Source organism: Mesoplodon bidens, assembly GCF_964165515.1.
Source record: "Mesoplodon bidens genome assembly, chromosome: 9".
NCBI lineage: Eukaryota > Metazoa > Chordata > Mammalia > Artiodactyla > Ziphiidae > Mesoplodon > Mesoplodon bidens.
This window is the reverse complement of record NC_138166.1, coordinates 61,218,887-61,238,929: the sequence shown is the minus strand read 5'-3', so window position 1 is coordinate 61,238,929 and position 20,043 is coordinate 61,218,887. Positions and strand designations below refer to the sequence as shown.

The 20,043-nt window shown below is 55.1% G+C and overlaps 1 protein-coding gene across 4 annotated transcripts in view; it reads right to left on the bottom strand.

Moving 5' to 3' along the window:
* The window catches only part of ADCYAP1R1 (ADCYAP receptor type I), a 40,132-nt gene extending 20,423 nt beyond the window's left edge, over positions 1-19,709 (bottom strand). For 3 of the 4 annotated variants that reach the window (XM_081243960.1, XM_081243961.1, XM_081243962.1), the window contains exons 1-7: positions 19,584-19,709; positions 17,989-18,094; positions 7,029-7,136; positions 4,845-4,865; positions 3,555-3,596; positions 1,171-1,280; positions 432-529 (exon numbers count right to left, since the gene is read on the bottom strand). In XM_081243960.1, coding sequence (XP_081100086.1) covers positions 432-529; positions 1,171-1,280; positions 3,555-3,596; positions 4,845-4,865; positions 7,029-7,136; positions 17,989-18,094; positions 19,584-19,634 — 536 coding nt within the window. In that variant the 5' untranslated portion in view covers positions 19,635-19,709. The remainder of the gene's footprint in view (positions 1-431; positions 530-1,170; positions 1,281-3,554; positions 3,597-4,844; positions 4,866-7,028; positions 7,137-17,988; positions 18,095-19,583) is intronic. The other variant, XM_081243963.1, reaches the window with a different exon arrangement.
* Between the last annotated feature and the right edge of the window lie 334 nt (positions 19,710-20,043).

Genomic DNA, 20,043 nt, shown 5'->3' with positions numbered 1-20,043 from the left:
AGCCTTCCACCCTCCATCTCGGGGTCTGCTTTGGGCCCACTCCACGGCTTTGTCTCAAGGCGGTCCCCCACCTAGACCAGCCCCTTCTTCCCACCTAGACTCTAAACCCTCGCTCACTCCCAGGCCCCTGCCCCCTGGCCCCACTACTCCGTGACCTACTCCCTCCTGTGACCTCTCTTTATCTAGACCAGGAAGATAAAGTGAGGAACGCAGGCCTCCTGTCCAGGGTCTTCCTTGCTGTGTGACCCTGGACAAGTCAGTTGCCCTCTCTGGGATCCAGTTTCCCATCTCTTATCCTAGAGGTGGGGGAAATGCCTTCCAAGGGACTTCCAGAGCTGACATCCAGGGAAGGAGTGGGAGGTGGGAGGGATGGAGCAAGGGCTCTGAGCTGGGGTGGAATGCGCTCGCTCGAATGCTGCCCAGGGTCTCACCGGAAACGACACAGGATGACCATGGCAGTGGTGAGGGTGACGAGGGACGTGCTGTAGCCAACTGTGTACAGGGCCTTCACCGACAGGTAGTAATAATCCTGGAGCAGAGAACAGGACACGCAGGGCTCCACATGGGGCCTGCCCCCGGCCCCCGGAACTGCATCCGATCTCCCAGGCCAGGGCCTGCTGCCCAGCTCCTCCCTCCTCTCTTCTCTTGTCGATGACCTCTCCTCCACGCCCCCCTCAGTTCCTCCACCCACCCCCGGCACCCCCAGCCCCCAGGACCGCCCCCCCCCCAGCCACCTCCTCCCTCTGCAGGGTCCACACTGTGCAAAAGCTGAGTGCTGGCAGAGTGCAGGAGCACAGACCAGCCAGAAGCGGGCCCAGCCTCATCCTGGGGGAGGAGCCGGGAGGCCCCCCTGCTGGGCCCACATTAACCCTTCAATGGCCGGGCCACAGAAAGGCTGTGTATCCTAAAAGAGTAGCTACAGAGGTGGAGGACGCGGGCTGGGGGCCGGAGGAGCTCAAACAGCAAACCAGTTGTTTCTCAGCCCAGAATGAGCAAATGAAAGTCCTGCCCTCTCATGCAGAAGGCTATACGCAGCAGGTGCTCATGAATGCTGCCTGGGGACCGGAGCTTCTGTACGTCCATCAGAAGCCAAGGCCTCTGGCAGACACACCCTTCCACCCACCTCCTCAGCCTCATCCCTCCACCTCCAGGGGAGGAGCAGACACTCACCTGGTCCCCGGTCTCAGACTCGTACTCATCAAACCCACAAGCATCGAAATAATGAGGGAACGGCTCCGACCATCCATCCTCTGTGCAGTTCCGGCTCACCACCCTCATGTCTGCAGCAGAACAAAAACTCAGCGAGCCACAGAAATGATTTAAAAGGGCTCCAAAATTCTTAATCGAAATTACTTCTTAAGCGGGAATTCCTGGAAATCCACATGCCCATCTGAGAAGCGTGGCAGCTGAAGGTTCGTGAGATCCTCCACTGTCCAAGGGAAAGCAGTAATTGCTTTTACCCTTATACAAAGGATGAGGAGGGTTAGGAGGACAAGGTGCAAGCTGATCTCTAAACAAGGGTGAGGGGACTGAGCCAGAACGAATCCAGCCTCCTTGCCCCTAGGGAAATGCCTGAGCCCCTGCCCTAGGCCCTGGGTTGGCACTTGCCAAACTTCAGTGAGCAGAAGAATGACCTGGGATCACAAATGCAGATTCTAGGCCCAAAGATTCTGGCCCAGAAATCACCTCAGGTGGCGGTGCAGCAGGAGTTCTCGTCCAGCAGCTGCAATATCCCATGTCAAGGGGACACGTGGCTTGCTTAATTAACAAGGACCAGACCTCCATTAACCTAGCATCAGATCTTATTAAGATACATATTTAGGTTTAGAAAAAAAGAGACTTTGCCTTTTCAGGTTTAGAGGTCTGTTTCCTGTCACTAATATACTTTAATTTTCTTTTGCTCAACTTTAAAGGCAATTTTGCAGGACACCAGAGCGGGCAGGAGTCATCTGCTGGCTGCAGAGTGGAGTCCAGTCTGGTTTTCACCCCGCCTGGGTGCCTTCTGGCCTTTAATGATTGCTCATTTCACCTTCCCCGCTCCTGATTGTCTAAAGGTGAACCACGGATGTCTGGGGTAGGGGAGAAGGCAACAGCCATCCCCTGCCTCCAGCCCAGCCCCTGAGTGTGGCCCCAGGCTGACCCCCCTTCCAAGACTGGCTTCCTGGGAGTTTACCTGGTGTGTTAGGACACCTGGGGTTGGCTCTTCCTTTCAGGATTCAGGGGCCAGAAAACCGTATACAAGAGACATCTGCATAGAAGAGGCTCCAACACCCATGTTGTTGGAAGAATCCCCCCTCTGTGGCCAAGGCCACCTCTGGGGCACTCAGGAAGGAGGCAAGGTTAGAGGCTAAGAAAGGGGACCCCTACACTTTTCCAACCTCGTGTCCTGCTGGTTGAGTTGGAAGATCGAAGGCCAGTTATTTTTAGCCAGGAGTCAGAAACGCACTTCCTGGGACTCTGGGAAGCAGCGGAGGGTGGGCTCTCCTGCCATAGAGAGCTCTGCCCAGAGCGGGGAGACTGGTCTCCATTGCTGCTCAGATTCTGAGTCTTATGACCCAGGACAAAAAGGACATCTGGCAGGCCCAGGGAGAGAAGGGCTCACTTCTGTCCCACAGTTTGATGCCAAATTGTTCCTTCTTCCAGCAAATCTGTTTCAGGCTGCTACTGGCAACCTCTTTCCAAGTCTCTCTGAACGTTTCTTTCAGAAAGTCTACACGTCCTAGGGGACTACGGCCTTGGCCAAGCCCTCCCCTTCCCTGGGTCTCCCCTCTGCTTTGCCCACATCAGGGTGGTGGGAAGAGGAAAGGGAAGTCGCTTTGAAAAACATTTTTTTAAAAAAGTATCCTGGAGATACAAGCCATTTCCTTTCTTTTATTTTCCTTCTTTCTCTTTTTATAATACAGTGTGGGCTCAGAAAAGTATAAACCTTTTTGTTCAGAACTATTCCATGAATCTGCCACTCTACTGTTCTGATAGAAATCTCCGGAAGATGTAGTACTTTCCAGATTGTCAACACCCTGCAGTGGCTGCACCTACTTCACTAGGCTGTTTTGCCCCAGCAACTTTGTAGGAGCACAGAATCTTAGGGCAGGGGTTCTCAAAGTGGGTGCCCTCCCCAGACCAGGACATCAGCATCACCTGGGAGACTGGCTAGAAATGCACATTCTCAGGCCCCACCCAGGCCTGCTAAATCAGACTCTGGGAGTGAGGTCCAGGAATCTGCTTTAACAAGCCCACTAGGTGACTTTTAAAGTATGAGAACCACTGTTCTACATATGGGAGTTCAACGCTATCGGAGACCACTTAAACAAGGAGCTCTTTACTGAGATGTGTGCTTCCCTGAAATTGTATGCACAGTGGTCTGTCTGAGCACTTGCATGCAAATTTCCATGGGGAAAATCCACAGCTTTATCAGAGAAGGAAAGCGAGCTGCCAAAGATCACACAGCCAGAGAGAGGCATAGACTGGCCTGGAAGGAGGGGTTCCCCAAGTTCACGGGTTAGCAGATGCCCTCCCTCCAGCCAGCCCACAGTAAACCCCAGCTCATCCCTTACCTGAGAGATCCAAGGAGTTACTGTCAGCAAAACCAAACTCTCCTGCAAAACAGGCGTGAGCATGAGTCGGGATACCTGGCCATCAGCTTGCCAGAGCTATCCACTGCTTACTCTGCACCGTGGAAGGCCAAGGCTGCCCCTGGCCTGAAGGATGGGGGCTGGGGGAAGGTGGGATCTTGGCCAAGAGGCTGCATCACACAGAGAAGCCACACACACCTGTCTGACACACTGCACCTTCCAATGCCATCTCATTTGCTTTGTATTTCTATGATGCTAATGGTGGCCCATGACTCAGTTCTCCGCACTGGACCACAGGGAGTGGAAATGGGACATTGTCGGGAGGATGGGAGGGCCTCTGGAGTGGGAGAGGACTGGAAGAGGGTAACTGGGCCTTTCCTCTTTTTTGTAGGCGCTTGTTGTTTATCTATTTTATATAAAGTAGTGTGTATATGTTAATGCCAAACTCTTAATTTATCTCCGCCCCCACCTCCGCTATCCCCTTTGGTAACCATAAGTTTGTTTTCTATGTCTGTGAGTCTATTTCTGTTTTGTAAATAAGTTAATTAACCAGGTCTTTTTAAGAAAAGGGCAAAGAATAGCAATATGGGTCCTGGGCTTGCATTTTTTTCTTTGGTGCTCAACCCTCGATCTCAGCCCACAAACCACTCCCATCAAGGGGAACCCAGAACTCCAAAGACTTCCTCCTCAGACATTTTTTCTCTTTCTCTCCTGACTCTTTATTCCCACCTCCACCCTTTCTTTAGGCTGAATCTCCTGTTAGCAGTGAACCCCAATTTCCCCTCTACTTCTCAAAATTCTGTTTTCAGGGTTCAGCTGACATGCCACCTCCTCCAGGAAGTCTCCCCTGACATCATTGTCATTCTGCCTGAATGCCACCTGGTTAGGTCTCTTCTACTCTGGAGTGGCCATACATTCCAACTCCACATGTGGGCTCACTCACACAATCAGGCCTGTATGTGTACATATGCACATGCCTATGCACACGGGTGGCCTTGTTTGCTAACCCCTCCACAGGTGAATGAGTGTCAACTTCCCGAACAAGCTCATGAGCACCCTGAGACCGGGAGCTCCATCTTCCATCTTCCTGTGTCTCCCCCACCTCCAGATGGCCAAGGAGGGAGGGGGTGGGGGGGAGGTGGGATGAACCCAGCCCCTGATGAGCCTCTCATTCCACCCCCCAACCCACTCCCAGCAGTCAGAGCCAGGCTCCTGCCGGATGGACAGATGGACAGATGATCAGCAGTCTGTCCTCTCCAAGGTTCCTCTTACCGATGGTTTCCGTCTCCCAGACTGAAACAGAGAGAGACAGACAGACAGACAGAAAGACAGAGAGAGAGAGAGAGAGAACACAGAGGTGAGCAAGGGGGCTAAAGTCAGGTCTGCTCTCTCTGGGCCCTGAGGATGATTTCCTCCTCTTTCCCACTCCCAGACTCTGGAGAGAGGCTCTGCTGGGGGCGCCAGAGGCATGAGAACTACAAGCTGGGGCTGGACCAGACACTGGAGACGTCTATGATTCCCTCGAGAACAGGACACAGTTAAAGAGAAATATCAGAGGCGTGTGTAAGGAGGAGAGCGATCAACGTTCCTGTCTCTCCAATAGCCTGCAGAGCAACAATTATTACAATGAGCATGAGATTCAGCCCTGAGAACCAAGAAATAAAATGAAAAAACGCCACCTTCAGCTTTCTAAGTATTTAAGGCAAGCCTCACTAATCCAGCTTTGTGAATGGAGATGCTAAAAAGGCCTGCCTTAATGAACCATTAAGAAGCAGGGGTAAATAACACATTCATTGTGCAATTGCCAGAGAGAGGCATAGAGTCTGAAGGAAAGTTTATCTTAAGAAAATTTTATTTTACTGCTGATTCATTTTACCTTTTTTTGTGGTTGAAAAGAAGTAATCCTGCCATGGTACCTGACCCAGAGTAGCTGTTCCGTCAACTTTAAATAAACGACTGAATGAAAGGAGTATGTGAGTGGAGGAAGTGATTAAGTTGGTTTCTATAGGAATGAATTAGAAACTGGGCTGAATCAGCAGGCTGCCACCTCGCCTGACGTCCCACCATTCATACTGTGCCTCTTGCTTTCAGCACTTCCCATCCTGCCCTGGGTCACACCCAGTCCCCACGCTGTCAGGATCGAAGAGTTCAACTGCCACCCTCCTGCTGGGCTGGCTGGAGATTCTGGAGGTGGGAGGTGTGGCTAACAGGCCCCGCCCCGGAGGGGAAGTTGGGGGGAGGCGAGGCAGGGGTGCCAGTGCAGCCAGACCCTGCCTCCTCTGGTCCTGGGCGGGGAGGCAGAGATGGGGCCCTGGCACCCCGATACAATGCCACTACCTCCCTCCGCCGCCTCTTGCAAAAGCTCCTTCCCCTCCAGGCACAGCCCAGGTTGCTGGACTTCCAGGTGTGAAAGACTTGGCCGCTGCCTCTCACACACACATTAGGGAGAGCGGCAGGCAGGATTCTGTAGTGAAGTGGAGCTTGGAGACTCTCCGCTTCTGGAAGGACACTGGCTGGAGCCTTAGGCAGGTGAAGGACGAAGCTGAGACCCAGGTCTCAAGGGGCCCGAGCATGGCCGCCCACACGTGTCTCAGACTCTCTAATCTCCTCAGGAGCCCCACCCTCCTCCTCAAACCAAGGCCCCAACCCAGGGCTCAGCGGTCCACGGGTGGTTCTCAGTACATCACCGGCCTGGAGCCCAGCCCCGCCATCTCTCCCTGCCCAGCCCAACTCAGCGCCCCTCAGCCTGCCACCCTGCTTCCCGTGACACCCCCAGGGTTGGGGTAGAGGGTCAGTCTGGCTCCAGGCCCCTCCCAGGGTCCGTGTGGACTCATCAGCCACCAACCTTCTTTAGGAGTCCACGAAGCCTCCACCAAAGACAGGAACAGGCCTGGAGAGACCACCAGACTCACATTCAAAGGACAGACTCCCCAGAACCCCTTCCCCTCAGACCCCTCCCCATGGAGAGGCGGTCACCCGGGCCTCTCTGTGCGAGTGATGATGGCGATAACATCAGCTAACACTTCCCACTGACCATTAAGACATGCCCAGTCTCGCTAAGGGACTTCCATCTGCAGCTTCCACCTGGTTCCCCACAGTCACCATGCCACATTCCCATTTGACAGACTACAGACTAGGAAATGGGGGACAGAGGGGTGAATGCCCTGCTCAAGGTCCCCAGCCGGGTTAAGTGATAGAGTCCAAGTTCAAGAGCCCAGCCACAACGATGCACCTCCACGTGGACCTGCCACGTCTGAGGGGTGCTTCTGTGTCCCTGTGTGCACGAGGGTCCGTGATTTCCTCTCCCCACCAGCACATGAGCTCTGGAATGGGAAATATCTGCCTGCAGGGTGCCCTATGTCTCTGGTGCTTGTCTCTCAGAAAAGCCTGAGGTCCGAATAAGGGGAGCAGGCTGGACCCAGAGTGGCCTGAAGAGGCCCCCGGGGGGGGACCCACCTTGGTCTGGGTTGAAGATTCGGAAGAGCTCGGGGCAACTGACGAGGACCATCTCACCCACGTGGGCAGGCTTCCAACATGTGATGTTGTCCCACATGCCAGGGCAGCCTGTGAGGAAGGGAACCATGGTGAGAGGGCATCCAGACGCCCACATACACACACACACATCACACGCACACATCCCCCTGCATGAGCTCTTCCACGTCCCCAGGCTCCACATCGCGGTGGGGTCCCACTTCAGATCGACCTCCTCGGTGGGCCCTCCCTCCCCCTCAGGGGAGGGGCAGGAACCGTCTGGCCCGAGGATGGCGCTCCATGCCCTCCGCCCCCAGTCGCCCACCGCCTTTCAGGGCAGGCCTGCAGCAGGAAGATGACACGGAGCTGGGACCTGAAGAGGAGCACAAATTGGCCAGATGGGGGCTGGGGAGGAGGGCAGAGGCCTGCAAAGCCAAGGCCCCGAACTAGGAAAGGGCTTGGAGCACAAACAGCCAGGAAGCAGGGAGCACCTCGGAGGCCACTGTGGTGGCGAGGCACGCCCGGATCAGGTGAGCACCGAGGGCTGGAGAAGAGCAGGGACGAACTGAGAGCTATTTAGGAATCGCCGAGACGTGCGACTCACTGGTTATGAGCTTGTGAGGAGGAGGAAGAGGTTGAGCTTGACGACCAGATTTTCAGATTTGGGGGTTCAGTGGACCCTCCGGCCCCTGTGCCGGCTCTCCTTCCAGCCCTTGCCAGCCTCTCTGTGGAGTCCTCTGTATTCCCATCGTCACCTCCTCACCCCCACCTCACGCTTCACCCCTCGTCTGACTCCACCCCTCGTCTGACTCCGCCCCTCCTCTCCAGAGAGGCCTCTTGCCCTTACTGACCTCTCCGCCCTTACTGAGTGGGCCCCACCCTGCCCACCCCGACTGCATGCAGGGGCTTGTGTCTGCCCTGCCCTCAGCCCCTTGCCCCACTGCCCTTAAACGAGACCACCAGCCCCAAGGACTTCAGGATAGAATTTACACAGACAACTGCCAACCCTGACTCCTGCACAACATGGGGGCTGCCTTCCATGGCCAGGGGCCTGCTGGATATCCCCACCTTGAAAGGCCCAAGGCAATCCACACACAGCGTGTCCAAGACTCAACTCAGCATCTCCTACAGACTCCGATTTCCTGTCTCAGCCCCAGCTAGAGCCCTGGAGTCACTCTTGCTTTGTCTCCTTCTCCTTCGTGCTCCACAGCCGACTGGTCACCAAGTCCTGCTGGTGTGACCTCTGAATGTTTGTGGAATCCATGCCCTACTCTCCATCCTTGCACTCCCACCTAGCTAAGGGCTGACCACCTTTCACTGGGACCATGGTGACAGCCTCCCCAGTGGTCTCCTCACTCAACTGCACAGAGCTGTGACTGTGAGCTCTTCCAAAGGAAGATCTGGCTGGGTCACACAGCCGCCACCCCCAGTGAGCACCGTCCAGCGGTCCTATCACCTCAGCTTTAACGTGGTTCCTAAGGCCTGGCCCCTGCTTCTCACTCTGGCACGTGGGGCGTGGGTGAGGCCCTGGGATGAGAGCTCACCCAGGAAAAGGACGCGATGTGAGAGGAGCATGGAACCCCACGTTTTCCAGGTGGGCAGAGATGTAATCATGACAGGGGCGCAAAGGCAGAGAAGGGAGGCAACAGTGTGGCGTGTCTGACGGCAGAGTACAGACTTTCAGAAAAGGGACCACATCCTGCTGAGCGGTCTACAATAAGGGCTTTGGAGGGCTTCTCTGCCACGTATGGGACAGCCAGCGCTTGTCCCACCCGACAGGACTGCTAGGAGGACTAAGGAGTTCATACATGTAAAGCTCGCAGAAGAACGGCGGGCTCACTCAATGCACGATCGCCATTGTTATTACCATTAATTTCATTATTTCAATTAGGTGTCCCTGGGGATCATTCCCCTAAGAAAGAGAGATGAAACACAGCCCTACCAGGTGAGAAGAAAGGCCAGTGGAGGGCCACTGACAGACACAGAGGAAGCCCGGGCAGGTGCTGGTTAGGCACTGGGCGGGGATGGGGGCCCGGGACGGGCCTCGTGAGCTCACAGCCTCTCTGCTGGGGTCCACGACTGACTTTCAGGTCCTGTTTGGGCCAGAAGTCGCCCAATCTCTCAGAACTCAGACCTGGTTACTTTAGAATTCACACCCAATCACATTAGCCTATAGTATCCTGCTCCCAGAATGACTGAGTTTGGGAGACAGAAGCATCATAGAAAGCTCTGAGGACAACAAACCAAGATGATGAGGATGCTGGGGCCACATGAAGGGAGATGGGTCCCAGGTCTGTTACTGATGATTCCTGTCCACCCATCACAGCAGGACTCCAACCTGCACATGGCTGGTTATGACAACATATCCTTGAAAGAGACCTAACAGTACATCTTTGGCCCCCACGGCCCGTGTTGACCGTGGAATGGCCATGGAGCGTGGCCGTGTCTGGCCCATGCCCTGGGAGCCCCAGTCAACAGATGTTCCCTAAATGTGGAACATTAGGCCCTGGCACGGCCAGCTGCTTCTGCCAGCCGACGTTCCTAAGGCCTAGGACTCGTTATAGAGCGAGCGAACACAGTCACAAGGGCCGAGGGGCAGGGAGGGACACAGGGCTCAGGTGGGGATGGCACAATGGGGAGGGGCTCCCAGGTTGGAGGTCAGAGGTGTGGAGTCAAGGCAGGGATCCATCCTCTTAACAACTATTCACTGAGCACCTACAATGTGCCAGGACCCATCAGGCCCAGGGCTACAGAGGACAAAAAAAACAAATTTGAGAAGTTTGCATTTGAGGGCAGGGGGAGGGAAACGGCAGGGTGTCTCCTCCACACCTGCAGGGCAGCCACAGACTTGAGTTGTTTTCTTTTTTTTTAAGTTTATTTATTTATTTATTTTTGGCCGTGCCACGTGGCACGCATGGGGATCAAACCCGTGCCCTCTGCATTGGAAGCGCAGAGTCCCAACTACTGGACCACCAGGGAAGTCCCAGATCTTCTGCCAAGGGCTTACTGCATGACTCTAGTAAGTCTCCATCCCCTCTGTTCTGATTCAGTTTCCCTCTGTGCACAGCAAGGGCTGGGTGTCTCTGAGGGGACCCCCAACTCTGAGTCATTAGAACTCAAAGCGGGAAGAGACTGACTCAGGATATGCTAGGGCCCAGGAGGATGGCTGGGAGGCTGGGGCTGCCTTCCCCGGCCCCACTGCCAGGACAGACATCCTCAAAGGGGCATCTGCCAAGGTCCCCTCACCCTGCCCTGTGGCCTGCCACACTCTGGAAGCCCTCCTGGTTCCTAGCCTGAGTCCCCTCCATAGACTAAGGATCCTAGGGGCAATTCCTGTAGCACCAGGGCAGGTATGAAGCCTGGAGGGTGCCTTGGGTTTTTCTAACTAAGGACAGCAACTCATTTTCCTTCCACGCCCACAAAACACAACCAGTTTCTCTTTCCCCATCTGTTCCAGACTCCAGTCCCAACAAAGCTTAGTTCTGTGGAGGCTAGAAGATTTCAAGATGCCATTTCTCCCCCACCCCCCTTCTCCTTTTACCTTTTTTGTGTCTTCTCTTTCCCCTTCCCTTCCTTCTTTTTCACTCATTTATTCAAGAAATATTAAGTGCCTATTAAAAGTCAGACACCGGAGAGCAAAACTGGGGTGAATAAACCCCCCTGGTCTGTGCCCACACGGGGCTTATAGCCTGTGGTCATGGGAGTGAGTTTGGATTTAATACCAAATGCTGAGAAGACCTTGGATGGTGTATTACTTTCCTGTTGCTGCTATAACAAAGCAAACTTGGTGGCTTAAAATGACACAATTTCTTATCTTACAGTTCTGGAGGTCAGAAGTCTCACTGGGCCAAAGTCAAGTTGTCAGCATTCCTTCTGGAGGCTCTAGAGGAGAATGTTTCCTTGTCTTTTCCAGATTCAGGAGGCCACCCACATCCCTTGACCTGCGGCCACTCTCTCCATCTTCCAAGCCAGTAGCAGAGCATCCTCAAAGCTCTCTCCTCTGACCCTCCTGCTGTCTCCTGTCATCTATAAGGACGCTTGTGACTACACTGGATCCACCTGAATAATCCAGGCTATGTGCTCCATCTTAACTTAATTATACCTTTTGTCATGTAAGGCAACACATTGACAGGCTTTGGGGATTAGGACGTGGGCATCTTTTTTTTTTTCGCGGTACACGGGCCTCTCACTGCTGTGGCCTCTCCCGTTGCGGAGCACAGGCTCCGGACGCGCAGGCCCAGCGGCCATGGCTCACGGGACCAGCCGCTCCGCGGCATGTGGGATCCTCCCGGACCGGGGCACGAACCCGTGTCCCCTGCATCGGCAGGCAGACTCTCAACCACTGCGCCACCAGGGAAGCCCATGGACGTGGGCATCTTTGGTGGGGGCATTATTCTGCCTCCCACAGATGGGTTTGAAGACACAGAATCACATGATCTGATTCAGCTGTGTGGGAAGGTAATATATTTCAAGAGCAGGAAAGCAAACATGGAGACATGTCTGTCAGGATAAGGCAGCAGTCCAGAGGAGGGTGGCGGGGCTCGCTTAGGAGCCATGGCAGCCAAGATAGAAAGGAGTTCTGCGTAGGAGAGTCTGTAGGCAGGACTGACAGGACTTGGTGACACGCTGGCTGGACAAAGCCGGTGAGTGTGCCAGGGAGCACTGGTGCTCATCCATCTCACGTGACTGAGTGCTCACCCATGGGAAGAGGGGGGACGTGATGAACAGGTCTCAAAAACATCCCTAAAAGACTCCATACCCTTTCTCTCTCTCTCCCCTCTCTGCAGCACCCCTGGAGGCCGCATATCGAGGGTGGCAGTGTTGCGAGATGAAAGGAGCCTGGATCTCTGAAGGACCAGGCAGAGTCGAAGTCCACCTCCCACCTCTGCTGACCACGCTGGCTGGTGACGTGTGCAAGCAGGAAATGTTATGGTGCTAAGTCTCTGAGATGTTAAGGTTCATTTGTTACCGCAGCATGGTCTAGGCTACCGTGACTGATGCACTAAACGGGAGAGAGGGGCCAAGGATGGCACCTGGGTTTGAGTGTCCAGATGGCTGGCTAGCTGAGCCACTCGCCACAGCAGGGAGGGCTGGAAGAGAAGCAAGTGGTGGAGGGAATCGGCAAGCTGGAACTCAAAGAGCGTCATCTGGGGTATGTTTCGTTTGAGATGATGCGAAGAGCCAAGTGAAGCCAGATTTCAAATAGGCAGTTAGACAAATCTCTGGCGTTCAGTGGGGAAGTTGGAACTGGAGGAAGAGAACGGGAAGCGGTCGGCACAGGGATGCTCTGTAGGGCCGTGGACCCAGATGATATGTCCAGTGAGAAGGCGTAGATTTGAGAATTAAAAAAGAGAAGAGACTAGGGCCTGGCCCCAACAGAAGAGATGCCACCACTCAGAAGAGGAGCCGGCAAAGACGACTCAGGAGGGGTGGCCAGAAATACAAGGAAAACCAGAAGACGTTGGTGACACAGCAGCAGGAAAGCCTGCTTCAAGGAGGAGGTGGTCAAGTGCATCAGACACCGCTGCGGGGTCGAGAAAGTTCCTGTCCTCTTCTTCCCCGTGCAGAGGAAATCAGAACCAGTCCTCTTCCCGGGGAGAACTCTCCACTCTGACACCCCAAGCCTTCCGATCTACCCGCCTTGTGCCCCAATTCTACACGAAGCCTGCCTGTGCCCTCCTGGCTCAGTCTGTCCCGCCGAAAGCCTCTATGGGACTCGATGGGAGGAATTCAGGCACCAGGGGATTCCCGCTCGGAGGGAGAATGCTGGGCACACTTTCCGGGGCTGCTCCCACTAAAATGCTGACACACGAAGCAGCCAAGGAGAGGCAGTGCCTTGTGACAGCAGGAGGGGAAAAGACCACTTGGGCAGGTTGAATGGAGAGAGAACGCAAGAGCCATTAGCCCCGACTGGAACAAAATAAGGAGCTAATCTCGGGTTGTCATGGTGATGATTCTGCCCAGTTCCACACAGTGTTCAAAACTCGTGAGACCAGGGGCGCCAAGGGGACTCAAACAAAGGCGCAGTCCTCTCTTTGAGAAGCTGCCTGAGGATGCCTGCGTATTGTTAGAACAAGCCCCTCATTTCGGCATGCGATTCACGGGTAAAAAATGATTCAATTTACTGAAATTTACTTCACAGCCAATGTTACTGATCCATAAACTGAGGACCAGCTGTGAATTCCGTGCTGGGGGAGTGGAGGAAGGACTAAAGATGCAGCCCTCCCCTCTGGAAGTCAGTGGTTCTCAAAGTGCAGAACCCAGAGCAGGAGCGCCACTGGGAGCTTGCCAGAGATACAGACACTCAGGCTCCATCAAATCCACTGAGTCAGAAGCTGGGGCTGGGCCCAGTAATCTGGGTTTTAACAAGCCTTCCAGGAGGTTCTGATACAGGCTTAAGTCTGAGAACTACGGACCAAAGAAAAACAGGTTTGGCGTAAAATAGCTAGCTAGTGGGAAGCAGCCGCATAGCACAGGGAGATCAGCTCCGTGCTTTGTGACCACCTAGAGGGGTGGGATAGGGAGGGTGGGAGGGAGGGAGATGCAAGAGGGAAGAGATATGGTAACATATGTATATGTATAACTGATTCACTTTGTTATAAAGCAGAAACTAACACACCATTGTAAAGCTATTATACTCCAATAAAGATGTAAAAAAAAAAAAAAAACAGGTTTGGACAGAAACAGAACCCTTTGTCAGATTTGGGGAGCGAGTTCCACAGAGGAAGGGTCCCTACAGACCCCGCCCCCTCCCCACGCTGGGGGCCTGTTCGTTCTCAGAGCAGCTGGGAGGCACAGACAAGAAGCTGATCTTGCTCCGAGGATGGGGAGCCTGGGCCCAGCCTTGCAGTGGTTCCCCCGCCCTCCTTCAGGCCTCTCTTCTGGTGAGGGTGGAGCTGGGGGCTAGGGTACACACTCTGCACCCTGGACAGGCCTCAGACGCTGGGTCAGAATAGCAATGAGCAGGCTTTCTTGTCTCTCCTCCAAGCCACTTCCGTCCTGCCCCTGCCAAGGCCGCTTCAGGCCTCCCTCTTCCATCTTCTCCAGAGTATGGGGTGTGGGACCCCCAAGGAGGACCACACCTGACCAGCCCACTTAGACGCAGGGAAGGCCTCCAGACTGATGCAAGCCCGCAGTCCCACAAAGAGGACGTGCTGGCAGGACTCACCCTGGACAGGCAGGCTGGCCGGGCTGAGCTGGGAGAACAAAAGCGGCCAGCCCAGCAGGCAGTGCCTGTGCCCTGTGTGGGTCTGGGGATGCTCCAGAGAGGAGGCGCTGGTTCCCACGCACAGGAGTCCTTTCTGCTTCTCTCTAGGCACAAGAGCACTGCAGCACAGAGGGCCCTCCCTGGCTGGGAGAGCAGACCTGGGTCCTGTCCCAGAGCTGGCTCTGGCCCTCGGTGTGACTTGGCCAGCGATGCCCAACTCTGGCCTCAGCCTCTCCGTGCATCCCATGATACAGCCGGACTTGGTGTTGTCTCAAGTTCTGTTTAGCATTCAGGAGTTTGGAACGAGGGACAAAACCACTAAATATATCACCTCAACAACGGTCCCAATAAACATCTTTAAAACCCGCCAGGGACGCTGTGGACAAAACCACCCAGTCAGAAAGCTTGCTTTCACTCTCCGCTATCTTATCTATATTTTCTACCCCCTTCAGCTGCCTGCTGAGCCCCGGTGCCCCTCCCTAGCATATCTCTGTCCCTCGGCTTCCATTCTGAAGGCCCCTATATGCATTACGGTCCCACGTTCTCTTTGTGGTGGAGGTCCCAGGATCAGTGAGGGATATGGATTTGAGGGGATGCAGGTGCCGTCCTGGGAACCCCTCACCATCCCCTCAACCACATGTACATGCCACAGACACACCTCCCCTCTAACAGATCAGTGTCTTCATTCCAATGCACTCACTTTATGGGATTTAAAAGATCATGGGGACATACAAGTAATATATATATATATATATATATATATATATATATATATATATACACACACATACATAAAAATATATATACAAGCATTGCTGTGAATACACACTCACAGTCACTGGGACACGCTGACAGATTTTCTTTTTCAAGTGTGTTTCCGGGACATCGGCTGACCCCTGGCCAGCGTTCTGTGCATGGTGCATGTGCTCGGGACAGAAGGGGCAGGGGAGGTGCAGAGAAGGGGTACAGCAGGAGGGCTGGACTCTCTCATTTCACCCCAAGCACAGGTATTAATACCATAATGCTGATTCTTGCTTATAGTCAGATTGGACTCTTGGCTCCCAGCCGGGTTTGCCTGGACGCTGGGGGCTGCTCTCTGGCCCAAGTTGACATAAGCACCCTGGTAGAGGCTATTCTCTGGCCAACCCAGTGGCTCTCAAACTTGGATACACTTTAGAATCGTCGGGCGGCTTTTAACACGTACTCTCAACAAGTCCCCCTGTCCAAATGCCAATCACGCTGGTGTGGGGAGGGCGTGGCCATCAGCATCTTTACATTCTCCCAGAAGCTCAGCAGGCCCCACCCCTGGCTGTGCCCTCACTCTGCCCGGGCTGGACACCTAAGATCCCAGCTCGTCATGTGAGCTGAATGAGTGCACGAGAGCGTGAGGGGATAAGTGAGCGAATGAATGAGCAGGTGGATGAGTCAGTGAAATTCTTCCACAGGCTTGGGGTCCTTTGACCAGGTTCAGGTTTGGGGGTGACCTGACTCACAGGGGCCCCGAGGAAGGGCTAGAAGAGGGAGGTCCGGGGGGGGTGGTCCTGGGGAAAGCGGGAGGCATGGCAGCTCAGGGGAAGCCACCACTGCCGTCCCCTCCGACCTCCGACTCCAGTGGTGGCAGACGTGCAACACACAGACACCTGCTCCCGGGCCCTCAGCCACACGTCCCTCTAGCCCAGCCTCACCGACTCCAATTCAGGGTTCCAGACCGAGGGGCGGACTCACTCCCCTCCCCCACCTGCCTCTTGCTGCCGTGGTTCCCTCAGCCCAGAATGTTCTCCCCAGTCATCCATCCCTCAGTTCTCACCTGCCATCAAGTGCCTACTCCTCCCTAGGGCCTAACTCAGGGGTTCTTAGCCTAGTTTCTCGTAAGAATCGCCTGGGGAGCCTCTAAAAAATCACAGTGACTCCAGTGGAGTGAGGTTCTGGTCTAACTGCTTTGGATTGTGTCCTGGGTACATTTTCCTCAAAGCTCCCTGGTGACTCCGACGTACAGCCAGGTCTAAGGATCGAGGACCTGATGTAAACACCACCTTCTCCATGAATGCTTCCCCACAGAGAATTCCTTTCATCGTCCTCTCCTGAGCATGCCTGGGGGTCAGAGCCCCTCCGGGCAGCACTGGTCTGCCCCTCCTGGGCTGGTATCCATCCTTCCATCTGCCTCACTCATGCTCACACCTCTGCCTAGATGCCCATGGGGGGAAGGCGGGGGGGGGGGGTCTTGTCCTCTCCCTGCCCGGGACTCCGCGGGTGCTATTCACCTGCATGCCTGCTGACCCAGTCCCAGCCCCACATCCCACCTCGACCCACCTGTAAAGACGCTTCCTACTACTACTTGATCCCAAGTGTATCTGAGACCTGCGAAGCAGGAACAATGGGCCTGGGTTGGGAGGGAGGGCACCTGGGTTCCAGGCCCACCCGAGCCTGACACTCCCCCTTCCCATGGTTCTAAAGAGTCACTGCCCTCCAGGCTCCACATTCCCATCCCCTAGACAAGAGGCCTGGACAAGATATTCTTTCAGTCTCCTGCAACTGTGCGCCCATCTAGGTCCCCTGTCTCAGTTTCCCTGGCTGGTGAGGCCTCAAATCCACTTTTGGCCTCAGTTAGAGCTGAGCAAGAGCTCACCTGGAGGGAAAGGCCAGCATGGCTGGGAGTGACTCCATGAACAGTTAATGCCTGCTGAGCTGACTGGCTAGGGAGCCCAGCCCAGCGGGGCCATTACATTTAACTGGGCTGCAGACTAATCAAGCATTTAAACAGATGGTGCTCAGAAGAGCTCCCTGTAAATGGGGAGGATCGGGGGGGGAAAGTGGATCCCTCTAGGGTGGGCGGAGAACCCCACTCTCCAGTGACTGAGCCATGAGAGAGTCTGGCGAGTCCTCCAGTGATGCCCCCTACCCCCAAATCCCCAACTTCCCACACAGACCCTCTCCCTGACCCTGCTGGAGTCAGGAAGCTGAGGGTGCCCTTGTTCTATGGGCCTCGGCATCCCACCTGCACAGCAGGGGAGTTAGGAGGAAAGGGGTTACACAGGACCACTGGTTCTCAGCCGGGGCCATGCCACTCCCTTGGGACATCTAGAAAAGTGAGGCTTTTGGGACTGTCATTGCGATCAGGGGCTGTTAGGGGTATCTAATGGGAGAGCCAAGGCCACTACATGTCCTGCAGTGCGTGGTACCATCCAGCACAAGGAAGCGGCATCCGGCCCCCCATGCTGGGAGCAGCCCCAGGAGAATAGCAGCACCAGACACGCCCAGGACTGGGGTTCCTGCTGGCTTGTTCTCTGCCTTCTGATGGAGTGAGCCGAGGAGATGGGAATGATCCCACACCTCACGCTCTGGGGAGACCAGGTGCTCTCTAGCTCGGCCACCAGCAACAGCTGTGTCCCTTCCACCACCAGGCCCAGGCGGCCTGCTAACGAGCTCTCTGACAGCCACTGCTCAGCCCAGACACCAGCTCTAACCCAGCTCCCATGGGAGTGAAGGTGGCCACGTCCAGTCACCCGGAATAGCCCCTTCCAGAGGGAGGCATCCGGGGCAGGCCATCCCCAAGGAGGGCAACCCCAGTGTCACTGCCTAGAGCAGATCCAGGGCTCCATCACCCCAAAGGGTTTTCTGAAGGACCCAGGGACCTGTACCCTCCACTGCTTTCTATAAGTTGGCCAGAGGCTGGGACATCACTTCTAAGGCCGGCCTGGATGTGCCAGGGATGGTGGCCCTCCCCGCCACCCTCCTCACCTGGGGAGGAGTCATTCAAGCCCATCAGCTCGTTGGCCCTCTGGATCTTCTCCAGGCACATGGCTTGCTCCTTCTTGAAGATGCAGTCAGAGTGCATGGCGCTGGCCTGCAGGAGGCACAGGGGATAGATGGTAAGAAGGGACAGCGAGGTTCACCGACAAGCCCTGCTACCTAAGCCTCCGGGGCAGTGGGGGAAGGGGAGCGACAGAAGCAGGAAGACGACAGTGACAGAGAGATTTCAGAGCCAGCGGGGGCCCTGCCTCCACTTCGTCACAGATGCCATGAGGACTCTTCCCCTCCACCAACTCAGTGTGGGACCTGGGCAGATCCCACCCGCTTCCTGGGTCTCAGTGTCCATGTCTTATAATATCATTAGCAAGCACACACAGGGCACTGTACTAACTGAGTGCGTTACTCTGTCATATGCACGCGTATATATATCAAGAGTACTGCAAAGCAGGCACTATTTTTACCATTTCCCATGCTACAGACGTGAAACTTAAGCACAGAGACGTTACGAAACTTGCTCAGGGTCACACAGTGTAGTCGACTGTACAGCCAGGATTCAAACCCATGCAGTCCAGCTCCAGAGACCACGAGGCTACAAGTGCACTTTAGGGGAGCAAGCAGGGGGTGAGAGAGCTCATCCTCTCTCTCCTCTGGGGGCCTGGGAGCTGCAGGCGAAGGACAGTGGTAGCATTCCGTGGGGCTTAGTAGCCACTCTCATCTACTGCCCCATGTGACAAAGGAGGGAACCGAGGCTCAGAGAAGTTTAGAAACTCCTGCCCAAGGTCACACGGCTGGTTAGTGGCAGATACTGGATTTAAGTGTAGGACCAAGTAACTTCAAAGGCCACGGATGCTATCACGAGGGCTGCATCCTAAAGTTGTCACTTCAGCTCAGAACTCCAGGGCAGGGATGGTTCCATACGGGGACGCTGGCAAGTGTGGAGGCAGGCACAAGGCATCCCAAGCTGCCAAGAGCAGTGCTCAGGGATCCAGTCTAGCTCAGACTGTTCACAGATGTGCACGGAAAGGGATGAGCTTGTCTGTGGTCACACAGTAAGGCAGGGCAGAGGCAGGACTGGCATCCAGGGCTCTGAAGACAGCTGCATCCACGCTGGTCAGAATTCCCAGGTTGAGGGGCAAGGGCCAATGCCTGGGAACCCTGCGCCCCATCCCTCTTGCTCAGAGACATGAGCAGAGAGCAGCCTTCTGAGCTCTAACCTGCCAGAGACTAGTGAGCTGGGGACCAGGATCACAAGTGCCTTCTGCAGCCTTGACGAGGGCCCCTGCATACAGTTGAGCAGGTTGTGTACTGCACAACTCTAAAGGCTGCTGCATATGTTACTATCATAATAGATTTGTAAATTATGTAACAATTTCTGGTCAAATCGGTACAGGGTCTTGAGGAAGGGGCACCCTTTTTAGTTCACACAAAAGTGCCAGATGGTCCAGGGGGGTGCTGGCAGAGATACCAGCCATGTGAATTGAGCTTGGCTGATAGCACACAAAAGACACAGGTTATCTGGGGTGGGAGCTCAGGTGAGCCTGGGACTCCAGCTGGTGAGGGAGGGGAGGGTCCTGGGCCCTTACCATAGGCAGCAGAAGGAGGGCAGCCAGGGAGGCCTGTATGACGCTGGCCATGATGCTTCTCAGCCCAGAAGGAGGCTCAGGCCAGTGCTGCCCGCCTCTCACTCACAGCAGCTGCTGTTCAGCCCCAGGTATCTACAGGCTAGAAAGAAAGGAAAGGCATGAATCCTGCAGGTCCAGCGGCATAAGAGGGGCGGCGACAGCCCCCCACCCCTACCTACAGCAAAGCCTCCACGGGTAACCCCCCTCCATGCCTTTGTGCTGTTCTTTATTCTTCTATCCCACAAGCATCTGCCGAGTGCCTACTCACTACCAGGCACTGGTGATACAGCAGGGAACACGTTGGCTCGGGCGCCGTCGGACTACAAGAATGGTCTGAACGGCTTTCTCCTCTGCAGCAGGTGACCGTGTCCCCAAATCTCCCTCCACAGGAATAGAGTTTTAGCTGGCACATGCGTGCCCA